The sequence below is a fragment of the Falco biarmicus genome, chromosome 3 (genome assembly GCF_023638135.1).
Source record: "Falco biarmicus isolate bFalBia1 chromosome 3, bFalBia1.pri, whole genome shotgun sequence".
Classification (NCBI taxonomy): domain Eukaryota; kingdom Metazoa; phylum Chordata; class Aves; order Falconiformes; family Falconidae; genus Falco; species Falco biarmicus.
Genome location: NC_079290.1, coordinates 72,877,691 through 72,891,548, shown reverse-complemented (window position 1 = coordinate 72,891,548; position 13,858 = coordinate 72,877,691). Strand labels below are relative to the sequence as shown.

Here is a 13,858-nt window from a genome sequence, read left to right as displayed (position 1 = left end):
TAAGCGTTTGTGTCATCAGAGGTTTCTGATGACTTGTATTTTATTTGCTCAACAAAAATCTTATTTAGTAAGTAGTAATTATTCCCACTCATAATTACTGTAACTATGAGTTATAGCATTTCAAAATTATTTTCAAAAATCAAGTTATAATAATGTACTTTAAGGATTTGCTAGTGTTACCATTCAAAAAAATCCAGCCAGTATCAGTTAAATGGTTTTATTCTCAAAACAATCAGCAATATAAAATATTTTAACACTATTTCTGTTTAAATATTGGTGACAGATTATGCATTTCCTTAAATAAAGTGCTATTTTTACAAATAGGTGTTTCATATTTACTTTTACTGCTGTTGTAACCTCTTAATACTGAATAGATAGTGTATTTTGGTTAATGAAGAATGCAACATTACTTTTCCTTTATATTCCTTCTCATGAAACCATTACACCAGGGGTTCTCAAACTGCGGCCCATGGGCTGGATACGGCCCCCCAGGGTCCTCAATCCAGCCCTCGGTATTTACAGACCCCCCCTGGCCAGGAGTTGGGGGGGGAAACCAAGCAGCCGCAGATGGCTGCCTGCCACTGCATCCGCGCGCCGGCCCCCTGGTTAAACAGTTTGAGGACCCCTGCATTACACTTTCAATTTGGACTCCTTTATCTGTATCTAGTCAATAGAAGCATATTCCATTTATAGATTTCTCCATGTAGAAGCTCTCGTAATTTGTGGTGGTTTTCATGCCTTCTTCCATGCTTCTGTTGTTCTTTACTGTGCCCATGTAGGCCTCCTATGGGTTCTTCATCTATAGGCAAGAGCAGAATGAAAACATGAATCTTCTTATATAGTCATTCTTTCTTCATGCTCTTTTGACTTTGTTCTTCTCAAATCCAGACCACTGACACCTTGAACAATTCAACACTTAGGTTGAACTACAAAAACAATCTCTTTATTATTTTCCTTGATTCTTTGTAGGATTCAAATTCTAAGCACACTACTGCAGAAAGTCCTATACAGGTGTAGTTGGGAATAACTTCTCAAATTTTCATTTGTACACTCCTATTTACTCAGTTCACCATAAGAAAAACACCCCACTTTTTTCCAGTAGCTACCTTTTAGGAGAAAGAGCTTCTTGTGGTTTTATAGAGCAGCCATGTGCTGTAAAAGAAAAAAAAAAATATCTGAAAAACAGCAACCAGCAAGACTCACAGCTTTAAAGAAGTAATTCCACAACTAACAGAAACAGGCCCACATTTCCCAATATCATCATTATACCGGACTCCAACAATTTAACTCTGCAATTCATTTTTCTCATCTTAAGCCCTTCTCTGTATGCAGAAAGTATGAAAAGTCAAAGTCACGTGTGAAAAGGCCATCTACTGCCACAAACCTTTCTAGTATCTCTCCCTTCTCAATGTGTACCTTTCCAGCAAGTGACTACCTGAATTCTGTATGATTTTTATTTACAAGTCTGTATTGGTTTTGCTCCTATTTTTACTTCTGAAACTTTGTAACTCCCTTCTTTGGATAACTTCCATTTGCTATTATCTGAATCCCAAAGTGTAAAGTAAATATATAAACGACTCCCCACTCTTCCACTTTATTGTCCCATATTTTAAAATATCTACATAGGCACGTGTAAGTCTGTAATAATATGCAATATAATATCATACATAAAGCAAAACTGGAAGACCGCAATTTCTGCAAAGATTGAATGGCATAATTTTCTTTTTTCATCATAAGCATAGTTACTCTTCATTTCACTTGTACCTGGAAAATATTCAGTGTATTATTTTGGTATCTAAATCCTTTCTTTGTTCAGCACCACTGCCAGATGTTGGGGTGTTCTCTTTTCTTCCCACCTAAGAGAAGTGTTATGTTTAGGTGGGGAAGAGCAGCTGGATGTCTATAGCAATTGATGAAGCTCATCATTTTCTTTTAAGCATTTTAATGAACTTGATATTAGAAGGTAAACTAAGCTAACTGCCAGTTAGCTTTACTTCCAACAAATCTTTCTTAGCTTTTTTCTCATAATGAGGTTAAAAGAAATGCCCTAGGAGAAAAAGATTGTGTCCTTCAGACTATTTTTCATGTAATTTTTGTAGAAAAGGGAAATTCTGTTACAAGCCCCAGACTTCGGCAAGGGAACGCCATGAACTGTTTCCATGTTTTAATCACAGATCTAAACCGTAACACTTCCTTACATATGTATTATAACTAGCACATGGGATTTTACTTTTACTCTTAGGGAAGAAATCATTTCAGTTGGTTTGCTCCCTTCCCCCCCCCGCCCCCGAGTTTCATAGAATCCACATGAACTTTTTTCAGCTTTTCATTTCCGATTTGGCAAGTCTTTGTTGAGATACAGCTCTCTCTCCTTTGGTGTCAGTTCTTTCAATTAACCTGCAGACCACTGCCAGATCTGTTCCATCCATTAATTATCCACTTGATGACTGCATGCATATTGCCCTCCCCCCACCCCCTCCAAAACAAACCCCTAAACATTTAGCCCTGCCAATCAGGCATTCAAAAAAGTCTTGATTTTCTTTTTTAGCAGAATCATGTAAGCAAAAAAGTTCACCTCAAACTACAGACATAAACATTTCCTGTGGTGATATGATTTCCTAAATCCAGTTTCCTCAGAAATCAGGAATTCATGCTGCCACATTGAAGTTGGAATCCAGACAAAGGAGGAGCGTTTTGTTCCTCAGAGCAGTCATCTTGCCTCATGCCTTCATCGGCTGGTCATCTGCTCTAAATTCAAATGGTGAAGCAGCAAGCTAATTCTGGGTTTGTCTGACACAGTTCAATGGGTTATAAAGAAGTAGTATCTTCCTAGTAGTTTCTCTTACCAAGGACAGAGTGATTAGCATGCATTGGCAATTTTCCAAGCAGTATTTTTTCCCCTTGAAAACTACCAAAATGTCAAAAAACACACATAACATTCACTCTTGGAATGAATTAATTTTGGAAGAATTTTCTGAAGGTCACTGATTATTTTCCATCAAAAGAAAAGATGGAAGCAACACTCTCCACGCCAGTACTGTTTGCCTGTTCAGAACAGGGACAAGAACTATGGTGCCCCTGAATCCAATGGCTTACAGGTCCAGTAACCACTGGATTACTTATACAGTAGCTAGGGCAGTCATCTGCCTTACGCAGTTCAGGCAAGGACTGGACTATGGAGCTCCCAAAGCCTGACCTAGTATCAGTGGCATGGGCTGGGGAGGAAGCAGTCTCAGCATCCTTCTGCCAGAAAATAAATGTTATGTCAAAGCCTGTTATTTTTTCCACAAAGCAGAATCATCTCACTCCCAGCCCCAGGGATGACACAGCAACTGATGTACAAAGGAATCTTTATCCCGACAGTGAGCTTTATTATAATTGAAACAGCTCATCTGCCAAAACCCAACAAATACTCAGCAACTTTTCTACAAGTTCCTGTAGTGAGTATCTCAGTGAGTTCAAAAGCAATGACCTCAGCAGGAGATGCTGAACCAGAAGCTAGCTCAGGATACAAGCCAGCAATTGATTATGAACTGCCAAAAAAAAAAAATCAAGAAAAATGTAGTATCTTCCTTAAACAAGCCTTTTGTGTGAAATTAGTTGTAACATCAATCCTCTACTTCTGATGGCCTTGCTTTTTATTTTTTCTGCCTCCTGTTTTCCTTCAACTGCATTCCTTAGAAGTGTAAATGTAAATAATCACTGCAGATCTCTTTTCCATTCTAGGAACGCTCATCTAGATGGTTTTCTATTTCTGTTGCCTGCCATCTCATACCAGCTTTGACGAGCAGCAACAGCTCCTGACCCAGTGGCAGCAGGGGAGGGACTGAGCATGGGCAGTGTAGACTGGGGCATTTTCGGGCGATCTGAAGCTAAGTGGGCATTGGAGTGTCTAGAAGCTGTAGACATTCGCAGGCTTGGTGATGATAGTCAGCTTACAGACCTCCCACAATTACAAGCCACATTTCCAGAAAGTGAGGATTTAACTTCTTTTCCCCTGCTTTGTTGTTTCTGAGTCTTTGGATATATCCGGATTGTATTTCGTTATCTTCTTTACATCCCTGTAGGCTGGAAACCTCATAAAAGCAGAGGTACGCTGGCAGCCACTCCATTTTAGCCACTGAGCTTTTAAAATGACTCAAAATATTGAGGAAATCACAGCAATAGGTGTGAAAACAGTGATACTGACACAGCTGGAAGAGCAGGATGTTTCTATAATCCTGTGAGCTACATCTAGCTTTCTAAAAGCATGAACTGGCTTTCTTGCTAATGGTATCCACACAGGCTCCTAGGGAGAGCTGTAGAGAAACCAGTGGTAGTAGACTATGCATACAGCACAAAAATTTCAGATATTACTTTTCAAACACATCACAGGAGTTAAGAGATACCATGATGCCAATCAATGATTAGACTGTAACAAGCTAGAAAAGTAAATTCACATCAGAAAAACTGATTGTATTCACCATGGAAAAGCTTGGGAAGGTTCCCATTTCAGAAGCCTTCTTTATGTGGGAGTCCAAGGTATCTTAACCTGAAGTATTGGTAAAAAAGGTTATGAATACACAAAGCAAACAGTAACAAATTGCTAAACCAGATGTTCTAGAGGAACACACGGATTAGGCAGTTGAACTGCTGAGTACAGAGCACAGATTCTTCTTTAAATTGCCACATAACTGAGAAATTGTAACAATGATGCTAGGTTTTTTTAATGGTTCAAGAGGAGATCCAGGGAAACAAGACCAGTGAGATGGCCAGTAGTACCAGGCAGATTAGCATAAACTATACCACAGAATCTGAAATTTTGTGGAAAACAATCAAATAGGGATTTGAAGTGTCTTGCCTCACCAACCTACTGGAATTCCTTGAAGGTGACAAGAGTCTTGTAGATAAAAGAGGTCCACCTGATGCCTGGATTTTTGCAAGGCATTTCACAAGGTCCAAGGTTGGGTCTTAAGACAATAAGGAACCAACAGGGTAAAAAGAAAATTTCTTGTGTGGATAAATAATCAGTTAGGAAGGCACAGAATGTAAGGTGGGAGTAAACAGTGATTTTTTTCATAGCAGAGAAATTCACCACTAGCATTTCACAGGGATCTGCATGAGGACTCAGTATGCGATTTTGAAAGGGCATATAGACTGAAGTGACAAACTTTCCTATGTTATCCATGTAAATAAAAAGAAAGGCAAACAGATGACTGGCAAAAGGACTTCATGAGACATCAGTGCCCAAACAATAAGATGACAGACAAAATCTGATGAAGATAAATATGAAGGCAGGCATATGGGTAAAATGATGTATGAGTGGTTATCTAAAACGACAGGCTCTGAGCTCAGACTCAACAGATGAGCTGGGTTATAAGTAGTTCCAATTAATATGAATTCAGACTCGTTATAGCCAAAAAAGCAGAGGACTAGAAATAACTAGGAAAGGGCAAGTGAACTTGAAGTAAAGAACACAACTAAAAAACAAACACCACTGTCATGTGTAAATCTACAGTATGCCTACCTCTTGAATATCGTATTCTAGGCTGCTATCTACAAGTCAGAAAAAATACAGTAGAAAAGGGGTCAGAAAAACTATGGTATAAGGAATGATGAAGCAGCCGGTAAGTCTTCCATCTGGAAAAAATATGAATGAAGAAGAGTATCACAGATATCTGTAAAATCACCAGTGGCATGGAGGCAGTGAAGAGGGCACAATTGTCCACTGTATCTTCTGATCCAGCAGGATGAAGCAAAAGAGTCAGGACATGGCAAGTTCACAGCAAATGAAAGCAAGGAGCTCTTCACACCATTGTCAAATGAGACTGGATGAAAAAGCTGAACACAACTGCACGGACCTTGGATCTGACTTGGTACAGCTGCTCTTACATTCTAAAATACTACATATTCCTGGAAATTACTTCAAGTTCCAGAGACTGCATAAGGGTCCCACTGCTACTTTTTACAATAAAAAGCAGCTTACCTGGTGTAGAAACTTCTTTTACCTACATGTTCTCTTCCTCTTCCTTCTCAGTTAGTGCTTCTGTTGCTGTTTCACAGCCAAATTTATTTCAGGGAGCTCTCACACACAAAAACTGAAAAGCTACATCTCTGATGGCAACCTCTTTGAAGCATCTTGTCAACTGGTCAGCAGGAGCAACTGTTGCCTCCATTCTTACCAAAGGATGTTCTCCCCAAATCTGTGCCACCATTACTGTCCTCTGCAGTCTTAAAGACACTTTAAGTTCAGCCGTTAGTCTAAGCAAGTTGCTTGGAGTCACGTTACATCCGTATGCTGCTTCAGTTCTTGAGTAATTCCAGTTCACTGCACCATGTTATCAAATCCCAAATAGCAGCTTCTGCTCACCTAGCAGTACCTACAGAAGAGGCTCTTCAAGTTGGGGATGTTATCAAAAGACATCCAGAAGTTTCTACACATACTGATTACTCTGAGAATGGGAAGTAAGCTGCACAATGCATACAGTGACACCTGATAGCGGCTTTCAACCAAGCACACTACACAGAATACAGGAAATATCCCACACCAACTAACCAACCCAGCAACATCCAGTTTTCCCCAAGACAGTAGTAGGACTACAGATAGCACCTGCTTTCACGTATCTAGAGATATTCAGCTGACTGAGATTGAAACAGCTAGGACTTGCCATTGTTAAGGCCTCCTAAAGCATATAATAGCTGAAATATTATTTAACATAATCACTACACAAATGAAAGGATTTTGTGAGTGGATGCAAGCAGCAAAATAAGCAACTGAAGGAGAGTAAGAGGCACTTTAACATGGTGAATTTCTTGAGGCGATTCAATGGCTTTCATGTTCCTCTTAAAACTTGGATCCAGAAATACACACATGAATATGTTTTGCCCTATTCCTTAACCTTGAGTAACAGATGCATATCTGCTTTCGGCTCCGGGGGCTGGCAGGACAGAGATTTGCAACTTTTATATCTAGGGGTGACTATAGTAAATGTATTAATTTGTTACAGGTCAGCAACACCTTTCTGTACATTTTGGTTATAGATAGTATACTTTGAAAAGCATTTCCTCCAGCAATGGCTAGCAGTTAACACTGGTGGCTAGAACAGATGTATTCCAAAGAAACTGACCATAGACAACCATATAAAAATACTACCTATACAAAATAATTAAATGCATAGATAGATAAATACACAATAAACACAGCTATCTAAGCCAGTATACTAAACTGTAAACCTTGAATATACTTAATCTACTTGATCACACTCAAGAAAATTGTATCCTATAATGAGCATGCAAAAGTAAATGATGTATGATACAGAAAAGCACCTCTCGCTGCTATATATACACACTAAAACCAGTACTCTATACTATAGTTTGCTATACTTACACCCGTTTTCTGTGTTTAGTAATGCATAACAAAAAATCTTATGCGTATCTCAGGTAGTACTGAAGTGTGTACAGAACTCTTACAGATATCTCTACCTTGTTACCTTGAAATCTTCTCTACAGTCTCAGCAAAAGACACAAACATTGCCCAGATTACTACAACCATTAACCCAGAAAGCAGTTAACCAGCTTATTTGTCACATTCTGTCTTCTAGCCAGTATTACTTTTAAAGTATTCAAACATTTTTTCAATTAATTTCAGGTGCTACTTACACTGGGAATGACCTGGAGGTCGTGTGTTACTAACACTACTTTCAAAGGAAGAGTGGAAGTTGTGTATAGTTTCTTGTAAAATCTGTCTCTCTCGTCCCTGTAAAAGCACAATAAATTAAAAGACAGTATTTTTAAATTTGTGTTTAAAAAATGAATTTATTAAGAATTCAAAAAAAGAATGTGTAAATATGCGTGTCTATGCCCAGTCATAGTGTACTATTAGGAATAGTAACAAATCCTTACCTTTCAAATACGCAGAAAACCTTTTAGTAATCTTTTCCTGAAACTACCAGACAGCAATAGAAACATTTTCATTATTTTCTTCACAGCTTTACAGCATGGAGCGTATCCACCTCCCCTAATTTTTAGCCTTGCTGCTAACATCATTTGCTGCTGCTGATCTTAACTTGGGGAAATTATGTTTTATTTATCCAAGCTTCCATTATTAGAGAGAGAATGGACCTCAAAACTGAAAAAGCAGCTGAAAGGTGTCAGCAGGCCTAATTAAAGAGATGCTCCAGTCTACAATCCCTCTGACAGGAACACTGCTTACTGTATGCCATTATTAGCAAATTTATGTCAATATAAAATAAAAAGACAATGAAAGTGTAAGGAATGAGAGAAGTGCTATTTACTTAATTGCAGAGAAATGAAGAACTGTTAGGCAAAACAGAGGAGGCCTTTCCTTTTACATTATATCCTCTAGCTGGGCTATAGAAGCCAGATGATTCTTTTTAGCATCGCTGAAATCAATATTCAGTAACTGCAGTATTACCAGTGTTTATGTTACCAGTAGTTTCTGATAAAATTTCCAATACTTTGTAAAAGAACTGTACGGTCCCTGAACTAGGAAAGAGTTAATGAAAGAACAGGGAGTACCACACAGGAAGATATTTTTCACTAAACAAATACATTGAACATTTTGTTTGGGAAACATTCATTTGGCTTTTCCAACTAACATCTGCAACTGAATTTTGAAATGTATGTTGAATTAACAATATAAGCAAACCTTGAATTAATTTACTAAGTACAGTACTTCAAAATGTACCTTTCCTGCATTCAGTTCAGAAATAGCTGCCAAAATTTGCTGCCTTGATCCATCAGTTTTAATACCTAGCTCTTTCAGATCACCATCAGTAAGTGTAAGAAAGGCTTCCATATCCACCTGCACATAAAAAAAAAAACAAACAAACCAAAAAACAAGACAAGACAAATTTACCTAGGCAAAATATTCACTGTAACAGGTTAAAAGTGGTTTGGTTTTTTTTAATTGTACAGACTTACTGTAAATATTGTGCACACAAAATTTTTGAATGAATTAGCAGCACCAAATTGTATCCACTTTACCATTCTATTGTCAGGTTTTAAATTCAATTAATTATCATAGCATATTTGAAATATTAATAGATTTTAGATTCTTCTTCAGAAAAGCTCTATCAATTCAAAACATATCCTCTCCACAAAAATTCCTCTACTTACAGTAGCAGCTAGATGAACAAGCCTAAGATTTCTCACTTTTCACCACTCCGTGCTGCGCTCCCCCCCACTCCCCCACAAGTACTTTTGGCATTTCAGAATATTTTGTGTAGTGTTCCAGTGTCTCCTGAGGAAAACCTAGGGTTTGTTCATATATCAGTTCTTACTATATCAACACATCCATAAAGCTGTGCTAAGAACAAACATCTAAAACTTTTTATATACATACAACCTTCACACACAGAGCATGTTAATTTCTACCTTGATGCTCCCTTGCCTGTCATGTAGGGGAACAATAACAAGCCCAGTGTATTGTGATGCAGCTAAATAATCTGTGCTCATGTGCTGAACCCTGAACTCTGCAGCACTGTGAATTTATTGCATGTCCATTCACTCCCTCTGTCCTTAGTCAAACAAATACACAATTATTACTCATACCTGGTAACAACTTAAACATTGTATTTAATTTTACTTATTTTCAGCAACGTTTCCTTTCATTGCATCCTACAGGCAAGTCACTGTCACAGGCCTCATCTACAACGATGCTTAGGTTCCCCAATTTCTCCTGTTGCTTATTCACAGTGGATAAAGAAGAGAAAGGAGCTATCTCGGTGACTCACACCCTGCTTTCTCCATCTGCAAATGAAGCTCCAGCTGTGATTCCAGGGATGATACAGTATGTTCTATAAACTGTTCAGCCACATTGGATATAGAAATACAAATAAAAAGCAGAGTGTAAAAACAGAGGGGGAAACTAGCTATATTAAAATTGTAGGTTCAGTGTACAAAGCACTGATACTTGCAGTACCCTGGAGAATGCGACAAATACTGTTTGGTCCATGTTTCAACATCCTCTCTGCAACCAAAAATGGTTGTAAAACTTTATTCTGGACCACAAATCTGATGCAATGTGTGTCACACCCTACTTCTTCTAAAACAGTAAAAGGATAAATGTTTTTAAAAGACATACCTCTTGTTCCTCGAAAATAGGTTGATATTTCTCAAGGGACAATTTTTTAAGGATGCCAGTCAGCTCATCTGTAATAATAGAGAAGAAAACACACACACACATCCCCATGGATCAGGGAAAATTTTAGTCATTTTTAGTTAACTTTATTTTAGTTAACTGCCAAAAATATATATTAAAACATACATTCCACACTATAAAATATGGTAAGAAAAACCCAATCACATTTACTCTGCATCAGAAATTACAACACTGGCTTGCTCATTGTGTTCTCACCTATTTCCACATGCTATAATTCTATGTAATCTTACCTTGCTAGGATAAAATCTTTCTGTTGTATTGCCCTTTCTTCCTCATTAAAAGGATCTTAAAAAACCCAAACCACTAAGGACAATTTAGGCACTTCAATGCCTATAATGCAGGTGCTCAGCCCCAGATGGCTGCCCCAGAGCGTGCAGGTTAGACAGCAAAACTCTTCAAGGAGGCAATGAACTGAATGGTGTATTTCCCTGTCATGATCCAGTAAGGCAAAGTGTAGAGGCAAGGAACCACCCAGCTGCTCATTCAAAACACTGATACAAGGGTATATCTGAACCTCCCTTCCGTAAGTGCCCGACATCCAGGCATCTTGAACACAGATAGCTGAGCTAAGATAAAACCTGAGCAGAATTCAAAGTTTCATAAGCTTACCCTCCAAGGCTAACAGCACTGGATACTGGGATTCCTCTCAAAGTCTCATGAAATTAAAAGTTTGAGGACCTGATAATGACTCTTCCCACACATTTAAAATGTGATGAGCCAGTTAGAAAAGTTAAGCGCAGTTTTAGAATAACCCACCATCACCTCTTTACTACACCCTACCTCTCTCAACTAAGAATTTGTTTATTTTTATTGCTTTGCTGTCACAAGAGACTAATTTTTTTTCCCCAGAAGTACCAAAGTGGTCAGTTAAACTAAGGAGTCAAAGTCAAAGTGAAGAATATGAATGATTATATTACACAACCAAACTGTATTTAATATTCCCGATATAAATTAATTTTCTTTGTAAAGACATCACTATACCATTCCCAAATATACTTTGCTTTTATTTCACTTGTCTTCTGACTGTCCCTTTTTTTCCATCATCAGTAGAAATGTGAAAGAGAACCTCACCCTAAGCTTCTCAAAAGACATCAAAATATCTTGAGACGGACACACTTTTCTATGCACTATTCTGGAAGCCTCCTTTACACAGAAGAGCCCACAGAAAACTGAAGTGAAAAATTCTAGTTGAGCCTTATTTTCTGGTAGGGTTTGGGGCTTTTACCTCTAGGACAATTAAATTGGTATGATTAACATGGTATGTGAAGGTTGGCATGGTTTCAGGCTAGATGCTGTAGTACCCTAATTCAGGTTAATCCATGGCAAAAGGTAACCAGCTTCAAAAACATAGCACGAGAACTTTACCATGCAGTTTGATGAAAAATATCATCTTACAGAAAGAAAAAGCAAGTTTCCTCAGAAGCCCTTAGATACATTATTACCCTTTTTTTGTTCTAGGTCGTTAATTAGAGTTCTCATTTTTCATCACACTAATGTGCTTAAATTACAGGTTGTGATACGGGAAGAAACTTTCAGGGTCTGAACCCAGAGCCTTGCTGTCATAAACAACTGTAACATCTATCACTTTTCACACACAGAAACAACGCTTTCAGCTGTAGACCTTTCATGTTTTCCTCTTTTCCTCTTTCAGTTCCTGCCTTATACGTTTAAGTTTAAACAAAACCTGAAACCTTTCAGTTTTACAACTCATGCATAACATATTGTTTTCCTTTTGCTTTTTCACTAAGTCTTTCTTTTGCTCTACTTGTATCTTGCCTCTTACCTATATCCCTGGAGAAAGCAAGGGTTCTCACAGCTCTTATGACTTCTGCCACATTACTTCTATTTAGCACGTCTTTTGTACTACTCTGTAGTAATAAGGTAAGATTACCTTTCTCCAAGTTTTCAGAGCCTCCTCCTTTTACTCGCACATGGTTTCGTCTTTCATGATTCTCTACATCACTGGTTCTCAAAATAGGGACAAGCTGTTGTTGATGGTCCACCAAGTGGTTGCCTTAAAAGAAACCATTCACACTTCTGAGCCCTGCTGCCTACTGTTCCTTCACAGTAATATTCAATGCAAATAATTTTCTAATTCAATTTAAACTTACTTGGAAGAAAAAGAAAAGTTAACATCACTTACTCTTCTGATTACTGCTGGGCCTATGAGCATTTGTACTGTTGTTGATGAATCAAATCACAGTAAGAGAAGGCCTTGGAAGTAAATGACCACTTAAGTACAAAAGCTTACAAGCACAAAGAACGCAGAACTACTTAGGCTTCTGACAATCTAGCTGTCCGCTACAGAGGAAACTCACTGTATCATGGCACATGGTGCAGTCACAGTCTGGCTTTACCAGGTAACATTAGAACAGCTAATAGGTTGGGGAATTAGTCTTGTTATCCAACAGTAAGTTCTCTTGCCTTTTATTTCTAAACAAACAACTCATCAAAATATGAAAATATGTTATCAAGCCGTTACTATAAAACGGCACTAACTGAAATGCAAAAGGATTTTCTCCAGCAGTCAGTAAAGTATGTTACAGCTAAGCCATAAGAGGACAGAGAACAGGTCAAGTACCAGCCCTCTTTAGTGTTGAATGGAAGTACAGTGTCAATGGACAAAGTCAGCACAAATGAAAACAAAACAAAATCAATACGGACACTTCAAAAAAAACAAAAATAGTACAAAGTGCATCTTGCAGAAACCACATAAAAAGTACCTCCATCTCTTATTTAAAAGATTCTGAGTCATGGGGGTTTTTCACTTTTTTTGAGATGTTTACAGTAGAAAATAAAGAACTGATAACCAGTTTCCAATGCAGTAAAATGACTTTTTTAAATAAAGTGCTCTAATTTAGACCCAAAAGTTCGATTTAAAAGGTATAACCTTATTAGAAGAGGAATAACATTATTATCCTTTCTTATAACCTAAAGTTAAAATTATGGTCAAAATAAGACTGTTTTTGCAATTCTAAAAAATATATGCGATACAGCTCTTAAAAATCAATTGCATGTAGCTATGACTTGCTATGAATCAAAACTGTATTTCTGTAATGATGTGCTTCAGTACATTTATTACAAAAAACCAAACAAACATACAAACATTTTCAATCTGGAAAAAGTGTATTTTCTACTCTCAGCGAAGGGTGAAAAGCAGAATTTAAGACAGAAAGGAAAGGAAGGAGGCCACATAAGAGCGGTCTACATACATGTTCTATGCTTGCTTTGAGATGACTGACCTCCCTCTAAATGAAAGGGATCACAGCAAAACAGCCAGTTACTACAGGAATGCCAATCTCTCAGTAAGAAACACTGAAATATTTTTTCTAGAAAGAAAGACAAGCTTTCACTTTCATGCAGATACACACTAATCCAGTACAGTTTAAACACTCTGTGCTCTTGACTGATTAATCTCCTATAATTACAGTGACCTACTCACCGTCTTCTGTAATAGTACCACTGCTGGAATCATTGCTCTTGGCCTGTCTGTGAGAAGAAAAGAGCGAGGACTCTGTGTTGTGAACCTTAGGAGACTGGGAGGGCGATGGGGAAGGTGTGAGAGTTGGAGATGTGCTTTTAGACGTAGATGAAGTCCCAGATGGAGGTCTTTTGTTCATCTCCATTTTTTGCTGTAGTTAATGATACAATAATTTCAGTTTTAAAAAAAAGTATTTATCTATATATAATGCTTCA

General features: G+C 37.8%; 1 protein-coding gene across 6 annotated transcripts in view; it reads right to left on the bottom strand.

The window, feature by feature from the left end:
• Positions 1-201: 201 nt before the first annotated feature.
• Positions 202-13,858, bottom strand: part of ANKS6 (ankyrin repeat and sterile alpha motif domain containing 6) — a 38,866-nt gene continuing 25,209 nt past the window's right edge. The window contains exons 12-20 of one of the 6 annotated variants that reach the window (XR_008820829.1): positions 13,605-13,794; positions 12,054-12,176; positions 10,085-10,152; positions 8,687-8,803; positions 7,639-7,735; positions 4,850-4,949; positions 4,464-4,531; positions 1,107-1,152; positions 202-799 (exon numbers count right to left, since the gene is read on the bottom strand). Coding sequence is in view for 4 of the 6 variants with exons in the window: in XM_056332190.1 (XP_056188165.1) it covers positions 4,780-4,949; positions 7,639-7,735; positions 8,687-8,803; positions 10,085-10,152; positions 12,054-12,176; positions 13,605-13,794 (765 nt within the window). In the remaining 2 variants the exon portion in view is untranslated. The other 5 variants (XR_008820830.1, XM_056332192.1, XM_056332193.1 and 2 more) reach the window with 5 other exon arrangements.